General features: G+C 45.4%; 1 protein-coding gene across 1 annotated transcript; it reads left to right on the top strand.

The window, feature by feature from the left end:
- Window positions 1-208: 208 nt before the first annotated feature.
- STMN1 (stathmin 1) lies at window positions 209-6,984 on the top strand. The gene is made up of 5 exons (XM_044671350.1): window positions 209-231; window positions 1,864-1,937; window positions 2,499-2,671; window positions 5,921-6,112; window positions 6,468-6,984. The coding sequence occupies exons 2-5, from the start codon at window positions 1,925-1,927 to the stop codon at window positions 6,537-6,539; spliced, it is 450 nt and encodes a 149-aa protein (XP_044527285.1). The 5' UTR covers window positions 209-231; window positions 1,864-1,924; the 3' UTR covers window positions 6,540-6,984.
- The last annotated feature ends 6,574 nt before the right edge of the window (window positions 6,985-13,558 follow it).

Genomic DNA, 13,558 nt, shown 5'->3' with positions numbered 1-13,558 from the left:
GAAAACGAGGGCGGGGAGGGTAAGGCAGAGATAGAGCGGGGAGGAGGGGAGGGAAGGATGGAGGGGGGAGAAGGAAAAAAGCAGGGCGGGGAGGGGAGGGGGCCGGCACGTGCCGCCGAGTTCAGCCAATGCGGAGCCCCGCGGGGCGGTCACGTGCCGCTGTTTGGCGCTTTTGTGCGCGCCCCGGTCTGTTGGTGCTCGGAGTGTGGCCGGGCGGCTCGGACCGAGCAGGTGGGTGCAGGGCCCCGGCGCAGTGGCAGCGGCAGCAGCGGAGGCATCGGAGGGTGGGGGTAGGGGAGGGCACTGGATGGCCAGCCGTGGCTCCCGCTGAGCTGGATTGGAGCCCTGCGGAGTGGAGCGGGGCTGAGGTCCATGACGGTCTGGGGTCCGACGGGCGCCGCTTTGTATCTGATGCCGGGCGGAGCCACTCTCGGAGGCTTGGGTGGACTGGGGATTTGGGGGCTGCGGCGGCGGCTTGGGCGGGGCCCCGGCCCTGTAGGGGGCGCGGAAGCGGGTCGCAGAAGACAATAGGGGGCGGGGATCCTCCTCCCGGTGGGCGCGGCCCCCATTGTCCGAGGGTCCCTGGGTCAGCTGTCGACCCCCGCCTCTGCCCGGGACTGCATGACTGACGGGCCGCCCGGCTTTTGTGCGGGCGCCACCGGAGTCGCGCCTACCCCTCGAGGGCTGCGCCCCCCACTCGCCTGGGTCGGGGCGTTGACGGACAGCCTGCGGGGGGAGGGGGCCCCGCCCTTGCTTGAGGGACGCCCCCCCACCCCCAGCCGATGCGGGGAGCTCGGGTTGGGGTTTTGGCGGGAGTGGGGGGAGGGAGGGAAGCCTGGGGAGGGCGGAGTTCCCCGGATGGGACCGTTAGCCCCGCCCATCTCCCCTCCTTTATCTTGAAGCTTTGGAGTGCGGGAGCGCGCGCGCGCTCCCCTGCTTTGGGTTGAGGAGCGTTCGGGGAGATTTCGAAAAGGCGCGGGGAGGGAAAGGGGCGGGCCCAAGGGGGCTGAGCGCCCGTCGCGCGCTGATTGGGCGAACCCGGCCTCCTGGGGGCTAGAGCCACGCCCCTCTCCGGGGCAGGTGTCTGGACAGCTGTTGGGCCCCCAGCCTCGGCAACCTGGCATCGTCTCGTCCCTCAGTGCTTCCCATAGTCCCGATGGACGCAGCAAGTTAAGCTTGGCCAGGGCTCTCAGAGCCATGGGACCGCGAGCCCCACTCACTGGGGATCGACGGTGCCTTCATGACCTGCGGGCAGCCCCCTGGCCAAGCTCTTGAAGCTCCTGCCTGCTACCATGCAGAGAAACAATAGGAATCCATTGTTACGGGTTACTGTTATCGGGATTCTGTCTCCTCCGCGGCCTGACACTGAGAGCCGAGGTAGATCTCTCTCTTACACAATAGACGGTTTGTACCCGGAGTTTCTCAGGCGCTTTTATTGTCACAGTGCTCTAAAGCTGGCCCCCGCCCCTGTGTGAGATAGAGATTTCTATTATTCATTTTCCCGACACGTTTTTTGCTTCTGCGTTATTTTACCCTGTTCTCTTTTAAGAGGAATAAAACGGGTTTTTTAAAAAAACTTTAAGTGGTCGAAGTTCAGCAGATCCCACGATTTTCTTATCACTGCATTCCATTGTGTTCCAAGTACTAATAATTCATTGTAGAAAATAACATTTTAACAATTATATCATTAACTTTTGATTTTGCAGTATTTTATAGATTAAGGTCAAAGATACCTTGTTTTATTCTGCTGTGATAGTAGCCATTTACCCCCCTCCCTGATATGGGACTAAGGTTTGCTGAGGCTCTTTTGTACTAAAATGCATGGGGCTTGATTTTTGTGCTTTTAAACAAAATCATTTTCAGGGTTTTCTCCACCGTGTGGATTGTCTAGAGTACACTGCCAGTCTCTTGTCTTCTGTTCACCATGGCTTCTTCTGGTATGTAATAAAAAACTTATAGAAATTGGAGAAAATAAGCTTCAATTTTTGGACTGAAATAGCTCTGGTCCAAATAAAGCACTGTGGCATTTGGTGGAAGCTGGATCTTACCATATAATATATTTGCCTTTGTTTGGGTAGGGGAGGAGTTTAAACAGAAAGAAATGACAGGCTAATCTTGAATGGTCTAAGAGCATATAATTCACCTACTTTGTTATTAAGGTCCTTCAAAGTAAGATTTTGGACTTCTACAAAGCATCTCATTAATGAAAATAGCTAACAATTACTGATGGTTTCACCGTGAAGATTAACCCCAAAATATAGAGCCCATTGAATTCTAGAGGGGAAAATGAAAAGGGGATTAGATTTTGATGTAGTGTAAAGCAAAAATATTTTATGGTTAGGTGTTTAGGTAATTATTGTCTGATAAAGACTAGTATAGATTTGTTCAATCATAATTCGGTCCCTTAAATTGTTTAAGGTATTAGAGGCTCATAATTAGACAATTGGTAGCTTTTCTCAAGTACTCTAGAAACATGATCATCATCCTGTGGTGTCTAGATATCCAGGTGAAAGAACTAGAGAAGCGGGCCTCCGGGCAGGCGTTTGAGCTGATACTTAGTCCACGTTCGAAAGAAGCAGTTCCAGAATTCCCCCTTTCCCCTCCAAAGAAGAAAGATCTTTCCCTGGAAGAAATTCAGAAGAAACTAGAAGCTGCGGAAGAAAGACGCAAGGTAAACATTATTCCCATTTGTATTGGATACATCAGAACCCAATTTTGAACCCTAATTAAAGGATTTCCAAAGGGGAAAGTTAAGCAACTGTTTTGAGAGTTGGCCAATCAAGTAATCATTTAAGATGTGCAATAAATGTTTGCATTTTGTACTTTAAGTAGTATTTGTTTATTAAATATGAATGTTCCCAGTAGAGGGGCAGCTAGGTAGTACAGTGGGGAGATAAGAGTACCCAGGAAGTCCTGGGTTCAAATGTGGCCTCAGACACTGGCTTTGTGAGTCTGGGCAAGTCACTTTACTCTGTTTGCCCCAGTTTTTTTTTCATCTGTAAAACGAGCTGGAGAAGGAAATAGCAAGTTTCTCTAATATCTTTGCCCCAAACCCCAAAATGGGCTCACTAGTCAGACATCACTAAAAAATGACTGAACAAAATTCCCAAACAAAAATTTGCATTTTTCTATCCATATTCTTTTTCTTTGTGAACATCAGTCTACCAGTAACACTTATATATAGCTTATGGCCACAGAATAGTGAAAAACTGTTTCTTAGAAAGATCAGTTCTATGATAATGTCTTGTTCTGTTTTAAAACAGAGAAGCCTAGTTGTAAGGCACTTTCTTTTTTTCTTTTTTTCAACCCCTTCTGTCTTTTTTGTTTGTTTGTTTATTTGTTTTAACTCTTGCTTTCTAAGAACTGATACTAAGTATTGGTTCCAAGGCAGAAGAACAGCAAAGTCTAGGCAGCTGGGGTTAAGTGATTTGCCCAGGATCACACAGCTAGGAAGTATCTTGAGGACAGATTTGAACCTTGGATATCCCGTCTCCAGGCATGGTACTTTATCCACTGTGCTACCTAGCTGCTGCTGTAAGGGACTTTCAAGGTCATCTATTAAGCCATAAATTGGAGGCTTTCTTTTTCTCACAAACTTCTGGGTACATTATTTAATTTGGCTATAATGCCAACTTTACCTCCATTTTCCAGATGAGGAAATGATATCAAAGAATTTAGCTGGCTTGCCTAGGGTCATATACCTGGTAAATAGCAGACTTGAAGCTGGCACCTGGGCCCCCTCATTAGTAGGCCACTACTCTTTGTACCATGCCACTAACCAGACATTATAGAACACCTGTATTAGGTCTCTGGTTTGGAATGAGATACCTGGCTCCTCCCGTGTGGCCCAGTCAGAGTAGATCAAACTTATACTGAGCACAGTGATATTTTTAGAGTTGTGACAACTCATAGTACACATGGATCACTCTAATAATGAGCTATTATAATGCAGTTTTGTTTTAGTAGAACTGGATGAGTGCCTGTTATCTACTAGAAAAGCATCTGTAGTATAGTAAAAAGAGGACCAAATTTAGAATTAGAGCTACCATATTCAAATATGAATCAGCTGCTTAGAATCAGAGATTTAGAGCTAGAAGGGCAACCTTAAAAAGTCATCTTGTGGGGCAGCTGGGTAGCTCAGTGGAGTGAGAGTCAGGCCTAGAGACAGGAGGTCCTAGGTTCAAACCCGGCCTCAGCCGTGACCCTGGGCAAGTCACTTGACCCCCATTGCCCACCCTTACCAATCTTCCACCTATGAGACAATACATCGAAGTACAAGGGTTTAAAAAAAAAAAAAAAGTCATCTTGTCCAGCCTTCTCATTTCACAACTGAGGAAAATAATGCTTAGAGAGGTGAAGTGGCTTTCCTAAGGTCATACTGATGACCTTTAGTGATCTAAAGATAAACAAGATCAGATGTGGAAATAAGTGCTATATAAATCTGTGTAATAGTAGGAGTCATAATTAATAGTGCTGTTACTGATAGGCACAAGAAATCTTTGACTACTGGATCGTCTAAGGTAGGCTCTAAAGCTAGGAATGGCCTAGGAGGGAATAAATTCTCTCAGAGCAGAGTAGAAATCCTCTTGGCCCATATACCTAAATGGAATCTGGCTTGAATTTGTGTATGAAAGTTTTCTTTAAGCAAGTCCATTCTTCTGCAGTATTTGGTTATTGATGCCAAATACTCAGAGACTTTAACAATAAAGTTCAATATCTTATTTTGCCTTAAAAAAAACACACAAAACTACATTAGTTTTTATTTATATAGTACTCAATTACAAAATGCTTTTTTTAATGGGATCATAGGTTTAGGACTGGAACTTTAGGAGTCATCTAGTCCAATCTTCCATTCTTCTCATTTGGTCTTCACAACCTTATGGAAGAAGACATTCAGGAATTAGCTGCACAGGGGCAGCTAGGTGGCACAGTGGATAGAGTGCTATAAACCTGGGTTCAAATTTGACCTCAGACAATTCCTAGCTATGTGACCCAGGGCAAGTTGGCCTAACCTTGTTTGCCTAGCCCTTGCTTTTCTGTCTTAGAATGGATACTAAAAAAAGAATTCTATTCATTTACAGATGAAAAAGAATTTCAAGGTAGGGAAATGACTCATTTGGGTTGCATAGCCAGGAAAGAGCCAAAGCACTTGTCTCAAGCCCAAGTTTTCACTTCACTCCCCTTAGTCTAGACTCTAGAGGGATATCCCTGTAGAGCCTAGCTTGAAGCAATTCCCTTGAGCAATAATTTGACAAAAGCACTTGTGACCAAATATGGGCAGTTTTCTGATATAAATGTTGTCTGGATCCCAGGCTCCATCCTGTCCCCACCCTGCACCTCACCTTGGTCATGCACCTGATATCTAAAATCAAGACCACAAGGGGGCAGCTGGGTAGTTCAGTGGATTGAGAGTTGGGCCTAGAGATGGGAGGTTTAAATCTGGCCTCGGACACTTCCCAGCTGTGTGACTCTGGGCAAGTCACTTGACCCCCATTGCCCACCCTTACCACTCTTCCACCTAGGAGCCAATACACAGAAGTTATGGGTTTAAAAAAAAAAAAATCAAGACCACAGAAATTCTGCCTTGTTATCTTTAGTAGGAAAGGGTGAGCTGATGGCTTGGAAGCCTTCTCTATGCATTTTTTTTTTTTAAACCCTTAACTTCGGTGTATTGTCTCATAGGTGGAAGAGTGGTAAGGGTGGGCAATGGGGGTCAAGTGACTTGCCCAGGGTTACACAGCTGGGAAGTGGCTGAGGCCGGGTTTGAACCTAGGACCTCCTGTCTCTAGGCCTGACTCTCACTCCACTGAGCTACCCAGCTGCCCCTCTATGCGTTTTTGCACACACGTCTTTGTCCATTTTAGCTGACTTGCCTAGCCATTTTCAGAGCCTTTGGGCTATAGACCTTATTTTCTTTTAGTCTCATGAAGCCGAAGTCTTAAAGCAGCTTGCTGAGAAGCGGGAGCATGAGAAGGAGGTGCTTCAAAAAGCAATTGAAGAAAACAACAACTTCAGTAAAATGGCAGAAGAAAAACTGACCCACAAAATGGAAGCCAACAAAGAAAACCGAGAGGCACAAATGGCTGCTAAGCTGGAGCGCTTGCGGGAGAAGGTAGGTCTGGGCTTTGAATCTGCTTGGAGGCGTTCATGTAGAAAGTGCATATACACTGGGGGATCAGTTTTGACCCCCTCATTTGGTGGTGAAAGGGAGAGGTGGGCAGCTGTCTATAGTCTTTAGCTCTCAGGAGGTGTCCTCTGCCATGCCTTTAGTCTTGTTTTAGTTTAAAGAACAGTCTGTCACTTGCAGTGGGTGACTGTATCCTGGTGGGAGGCTGGTCAAGCATTTAAGTACACGCATGCCACTGCTGGTGGGGCTCAGGGCTCAGTGGTTTGGGGGATGTCTGGTCAGCCGGCAGTCCTTTCATGGGCCACGTGTGCGTGTGCATGCTCTGCCTTGTTTCCTCCAGGATAAGCACATGGAGGAGGTGCGGAAGAACAGAGAGTCCAAAGACCCTGCCGACGAGAATGGAGCTGACTAGCCGACCCCGAGCCGGCTTCTCCCCCTCCCGAGCATCCAAAGACTGAACTGGCCAGTGTCGCTTTTATTTTATTCCTCCTGACAAATGTTCTAGAAACTGACGTAGAGCCGCATAGGTAGATCCAAACCGTACAGATGTTGTTTGGGGGCAAATGGGGAGAAACTGCAAGTGTTTTACTCTTTTTCTAAAGTGTTGAAGTCTTTCTAACGTAGCTATTTTTCTTGTTGCATCTTTTTTCTATTCCAGTATGCTCGGTGCTGGGTTAATGGCTAGTACTGTATTGGCTCTGTGAAAACATGTTTGTGAAAGGAATCTGTAGTATATGCTTCTTTCCAACTGTTAGATGCTGAATATCTGTCTGTTCACTTTTGAAACCTGACCTTTGTCCCGGTCTTTCCAGATACTACTGTACTTGAATGGTTAATAAAACTGCACAGTGCTGTTATGGCAGTGAGTTCTTTCTCCCCAGGTTTTAACCACTTCAGCCGAACAGACCTTCCAGTCTAAATTGGATCCCCAAAGTTGTTCTGGGTTGGTAGAATGACTTAGCATGTACTACAGCACACTCTGTGCCTCTTTTTCTTCAGATCTCATTCTGGAATTGTCCATCTTCTACAATTATAGCTTTGTTTTGACGCCCCAGCACAGATCAGCTGTTACTAGTCTTTTGGATGGTTATTCACACACAATCATTTTCTGTTTTTCTGTCCCTATTTAATTCAGATGAAAACCACAGTGGGTACTGTACCATTTGGAGGCCTTACCATAAAGCAAGGGTGTGACCGTTTATTATTTACCTCAGGAGGCTGCTCTCAAGGTGAAGGCATGTTGTCACCTCATCTCTCTGAGGTGGGACTGGGGCTAGGTGAACTCTGAGCACTCTTCCATCTCTCAAGCCTTTTCAGCCATTTGATACCCTAAAAGAAAAAGAGAACTAGAACCCAATTCTCTGAAGCTCTACCAATCTTCGCATCAAAATCTCATGCAATGATTAACCAAGAAAGGAAAATACTTTTTCGTGTTTCATACCTGCATAGTAGGATAGAGGAACCAAGTAGTCTAACCGAACCCATGCCCCAAAAGAATACCTTCCAGACTCTCTCTTCAAATGACAACCTACCTTTTTCTGGAGGATTTCCAGGGAGGGATCTCCCAAAATAGTGACTTGAGTGATAGGATTGGCAGTGATTTGATCTTTGAACCGTAGATCGAGGTTTCTTAACTTTTTCTGAGTCATGGACACCTTAAGCACTCTGAAGCCTTGTGGAGCACTTCTCAGAATAATATTTAATGTATAAAATAAAAAACACATAGGATTACAAAGGAATCCAATTATATTAAGTTATCAAAATACTTTCTTTAAAAAATGTTCATGGAGCTCTAGTTTAGAACTATTGCCAACAGAGGCTGCAAAAAAAAGTCAATTACAAGGAGAATCATCTCTCAGCTTAAGAGAAATTTTTGGCAAGTGGTCTCAGACATTTGGGAAAGTGATCTCTGATTACAATAAAACTATCCACTCAGGGCTGAGACGTCTATAAAAAAGCTTTTGAGTGTTTGGAAGCCAAGGATCTAATTTTAAAAAAACAACCAAACAGATTTGTAGGAATAAGTAGTAAAGATTTTATTTGAGGTCTTGATATTTCAAATGCATGGATGAATGAAATTTTATAAAATTTATCATTTTGATTTTACTTGGTCTGTTTTCAGTAATATTGTGATTATAAAATACGGTTAGTGTGCTTTTAGATTTATGTTTAACTCATGATGAACAACTAATTTAAAGAAAAGAGAAATATTGGAGAAGAGACCCCCAGACCTGGGAGTTAAGAGACAGAGATACTAATTCTGTTGGGTGTTCAGCCTTGGGTGTCACACAGTACCTTTCCCACCCTTAGAGGTCCTTGTCCTTAAGAAAACACAGAATAGATAGTGATTTAAAAGCCCTTTCCAACTTTAACATTCTCTGCTCTGTGCAGCAAAGGCCTCAGATATGAAGAGAAAAGTCCAAGGGGAACAAAATGTTACATGCACAGCTTAGTGTCTTCCCAGGGCAGAGGAAGTTAGAAAGCAGTAGAACCAGGTAAGGCTTCTAGATGCTGCAGGGGATAGGATGAATCGCATCCTGGGAGGGAGAAAGACAAATTAGGCATTGCAAGGACTGGTGGTGGGGGCTGAGATTGGGTGGAAGTAGGGAGTAAAGGATGCTGAAGAGTAACAGGCCTGAAAAGGGACAAAATTGGGAAGCAGAGCAAGCTCCAAACCCTCTGATCAGGGAGTACTCTCAACAATAACCCATTTAGTAGCCCTTTCAAACACATGCTTTGGGCATAGCACTGTATTGTGTTGGGGGGAAACAGAGAAGCCCAGGCCCTGCCCTTGGAGTATATAGTCTGGTGGAAGGGGAGAGAATCATGTCTCCCTGCCACATAGGGCAGCCCTAGAGTAATGTGAATAGCACATGGGGGCAAGCCAGGAAGGGCCTTAGAGCAGTACAGTCAGGGTTTGTCCTCAAAAGCTGAGCACTTTGTAGAATTTAGAGCCAGGAGGGAACTTGAGAAATCCAAAAACATTCTATGAGAAAACGAACTCAGAGAAGGGAGGGACTTGCCCAAGGTGATATAATAAGGAGCAAAATCTAAATTTGAACCTCACTCTTATGACACCAAATCCAGTGCTTTTCCCATTAAACCACCCTCTCTTCTTAGATGAATCTGGAGATTCTTTTCCAAAGGCAACTGTCTGTACCTTAAGCTGTAGGATACCATCTCCCATTTCATAGGTTTGGGGCTTAATAATTCAGAGTGATTTAACCAGAGTTTAGATCTCAGCCAAAGCTTTGGAAATCCATGTTAGCTGGAGTCTCTTTGTCCCTCTAAAGTCAAGCCTTATCCTTTCCTTTGGTTTCAATGTTTGAATATTCTCCCACAGGATATTTGGGCGTAAAAATAGAATGACCAATAGCTGACCAGGTAAGGAGAACCTGGAGGAAGCTCTATGTAGTTTCTGACTTTTTAAAAAAATCCTTACTTTCTGTCTTAGAATCAATACTATATGTTGGTTCCAAGAACTAATTGGCAGAAGAGCAGGGAGGGATAGGCATGGGGGATTAAGTGACTTGCCTCAGGTTGCACAACTAGGAAGTGTCTGAAGCCAGACTTTAACCCAGGACCTCTCATCTCCAGGCCTGGCTCTCAATCCACTGAGCTACCCAGCTGTTTGCTCTATGTCATTTTTTAAAGATAGCAAGAAACCATTTTGTGCCCAAGTTGAGATATGTATGATATTATGCATAATCCTAAGAGCCTGTGTTCCTAGTCCCAGCTTCTAGGAGCCCCACAATGCAGTTAGGTAAATAAAAGAAACCATGTGTAGAATGGCTTGAGGCTTAGGAAGCAACCCAGGAAAGGAGGGTATTGTTTGACAGCTGAGGAAACCTGCTGGGAACTAGACCTGGGATTTGCCTTGATTCATCCAGTAAGAAATGCACTTCTGGCCTTGTGATTTTGAAATCAAGACCACAAGTCCAGAATCTGAGGGGAATTTTTTTCCTTGTTCCTCTTGATGATCCTGCCTCAAGCTACGTTTCCTCAGCCTTAATCCGCAGATTGTCTCTGATGGCTGTCTGAGATTATGAAGTCTAGTAAAGAAAATAGGAACTTGTTTAGCATTGTGTCTCCTACGTAGTCCCTGTATTAATATAGATCAGCTCTGCTCTGAGTGTTCATTCCCCACCCCCACCCCCGCCCCCAATAGCCTGCAACACTCACAGGCACACAGCCAATATGGGTCAGGTGGGACTTGAACCCAGGTCTTCCTGACTCGGGTCTCGTTCCAGTATATCAGGCTGCCTCTCTCATACCTAATTTAATAAATGTGAATTTCATCGAGTTGGGCATATACATAAAAGTAACATGTTGCCTTGCATTAAAGTGCCAGATGAATTATACAGTGCCATAAGAAGACATCAAGGGAGGAATGTTAACCAGACAGGAAAGGCTTCATGAAGGAGGTAGGAGTTAAGCTGGGCTTCTCTTGAAAGAAGGGCAAGACTTGGCTAAGTCTAGAGGGCCAAGTGAGGTATGGGAGCCGGGATGCATAAGGCAGATGTGGAGACATTTGGGTGGAAGCCATGAGATAGGTGGGAGGTTGGATAGTAGGACTAGAGGAACAGAGAGACCAGTTTGGTAATTCCTACCTGGAGTCCAGAAGACAAGTACTGAGATGAGCTAGGGCAGGGAGAGGGGAAAGAAATGGGTATGGGTGCTGGGCCTGGGGGTGGTCTGAGTGACCTGTGGGGGATGGTAGGGCCATGGACCAAAACCAGAACCTGCTGCAGGCAAGGGATCGAGAGAAGAGTGTCGCCTCTTTGGAGGGGCAGGGCATAGTCATTTCCCACACTACTCCTTCAGGGTTTCAGGAGACCCAAGAATAGAGAACTCCTGTGGCCCATGGGGAGATCTCTGGAACTTGCTAGAAAGCTCTTTGGCGCCATCCAACCTCCCAGCTTCTGAGTTCTGGCCATGAGCCACTTAATTTCCAACCTGTATCCCCTTCAACCTTACCTTTCTCTTTTCCATTTCCAATACTACTACACCCTTCGAAACAATAGGCACCTTAGCAAAGCCAAGGAAGTTAAAGCCACCAAATATACTTAGTCCAACCCCTTTATTTTATTAGGAGACTGAGGCCCAGGGAGGTCACCTAGTGAGGCAGAGGCAGAGCTAGAATCCACGTCTCCGTCTCCTGACTCATAGAGAGATGTTCCTTTTCCCTTCACTACCCTGCCCCAGATGGAGGGTTGGGCACTCATGCCTGGGGAGCAAACAAGACCCTTGTAACCTTTCCTTCTACTCCAAATTCCTGTCACTCATACAGGCCTGAAGTATATCTTCTCTTCTCCACTACAGACTTTGTCTTGCTGACCCCTTGGTAATCCCTTACAGAGTCTGAACACAAAGACCCTTAATAAATGCTTGCTGAATAAGCCGCTGATAGGCGACCAACCGCCCTTTCTGGCTGTCTCCTTTTTCTCTTCCTGGGTATTATACTCTGCATATTCAGTGACTGATCTTCACATGGTGCTTTGCACTAATAGCATTTTCATGTGCCTTCCCATTGTTCTTCAGAACATTCCTGAGGGAGGGAAGGAGGTAAGATTTTTATAGATTTTTTACAATTTTATAGATGAGTAAATGAGCCTCAGTGTAGTGAAATTATTTGCCTCATATCCCATAGGTGGTCAGCTCAGGCCTTCTCACCCATAGGCGTGATCACTCATCTAGTCTAGTCCAACCAACCCTTTGTTTTATAGATTCCTCATCTTGGAAACTTTTCTGCCAAGAGTCCTCTTAGACAGAGTTCAATATTAGGAAAAAAAACATTGAAATAGAAACCCCGCAGGAAGGACTCGGCTCCTTATAACTGAAATAATTAAGGTTTCCTTTATCATAGACTTAGTGCTAAAAAAGGCTTTAGTGGTATTAAGTCCACCCCGCTCCTTTTAAAGATGATGAGCCTGAGGCTTATAGAAGTTATGGGACTTGCCCAAGGTCCTACAGCTAGTATGTCTGAGGTCAGATTTGAATTCTGATCTTTCTGATTTCAGAGCTTAGCCTTTATCCACTGTACCAGGTCGTTGAAAGATCTGAGTTTGAATCCTATCACTTTTAACACTTGTGTGTGTGGGAAAAACCTTGTGTGACCTTGGATCACTATTTCTCATCTAAGATAAGGGTCTGGACCACATGATTTCTAAGATCCTTTTCAACTCAAAAAAATGAGGTAATCATACATGCACCAACGTATGATAAGGTGTGTCAGTGAGAAGGTGGCCACCAGGGGGCACAGAAATATTCCAACTTCAGAGAAAGGAGGCTTTTCGTGACCTCTTCTTCCTGGGTTTTTTGTGGTTTCAGCCTTTTGTCATCTGTCCTCCCTGTTAGGGGAAAGATCTTGAGAGATAGGAGAAATGTTATACTTTGGTTGGGCTGACCAATATCCTGACCAAGTCAGGAATCATGTTTGAAGTGTGTCTGATGTCAGGAAGGAGGAAGCCCAGGTTTGTTTGTTTTTCAAGCACAAATTGTTTATCTTTATCTGTGATGTGGAAAGATTAGTAGACTTGGAGCCCTCTGTTCAAAGCCTGGCTGTGGCACTGGCTGGGTAACCGAGGACAGCCTAGCAAGGTCTATGGAGGAACAGATTGCCTGGCAAGCACGAAGAGAGTTTCTGGTGCTCGGTCCTCAGAACTGGGGGGCCTCTGTGCCCTTCACATCAGGAAACTGACCAGAGAGGATTTTGTTGCAACAGCCAAAAGTGGAACGGCTGCCCTTTGCCAAGAGATTAACTATTAAGTGATAACTCAGAACTGATGCTTTACTTGATCAACCTGGCAGTGCCCTCTTCTGGAATTTATCTGAGTGTGATTCTGCTAAGGCTGTGGGGTAGGGGTGGAGGAGGAACAAGGTACTAATACATAGTGGCATCTGATGCTTGGGTAGGAAACTGTTAACTAAACCTGTTGAGTAGGCCTGGGCATGTTTGGAGTTTTATCCGACTGGCATCTGGAGGAAAAGTGGGAGGAATGTAGAACAGAATTGCTGCCTTTCAAATGGCATGGGACGGCTGTGCAGAATCCCTGGGCATCTACCCCTACCTTCATGAGCATGAGCTGGGAAAAAATTCATTTGGTCAGGAGCCTAAAATGCCCCGTTTTTGAAAGCTGCTCCTGGTTGGAAGTTCCCCGGGCTACAGAAACTGAGTAAACAGAATGTTGTGCTTTCTTGCAGGATTGGAGCTGTTGGAGGTGTGACTCAGCATAATTAATGAGACCAATCAGCCAAGTTCAGAGGATGGGCTCAGAAGGAATCCACAGGCCCAGAGAGGTTCATGGAAGGGTGGGAGTGCACCAAGTATCAGCACCTTGCTTGCTCTTTGTGGCCAGTATTTCTTTTCCTGAAGCCAGTAGTACTGTGTCTGTGGAATAATTAGCAAAGGCCTTTTTTTGTTCACTTTTA

The sequence above is a fragment of the Gracilinanus agilis genome, chromosome 3, assembly GCF_016433145.1.
Source record: "Gracilinanus agilis isolate LMUSP501 chromosome 3, AgileGrace, whole genome shotgun sequence".
NCBI lineage: Eukaryota > Metazoa > Chordata > Mammalia > Didelphimorphia > Didelphidae > Gracilinanus > Gracilinanus agilis.
This window is presented reverse-complemented; position numbering and strand designations above follow the sequence as displayed.

Bases quoted from the DNA above. Each gene is read 5' to 3' on its own strand.
- STMN1 (XM_044671350.1), top strand. The intron at 2,672-5,920 runs GTAAACATTATT...ATTTTCTTTTAG, and splicing joins CTGCGGAAGAAAGACGCAAG to TCTCATGAAGCCGAAGTCTT. The intron at 6,113-6,467 runs GTAGGTCTGGGC...TGTTTCCTCCAG, and splicing joins TGGAGCGCTTGCGGGAGAAG to GATAAGCACATGGAGGAGGT.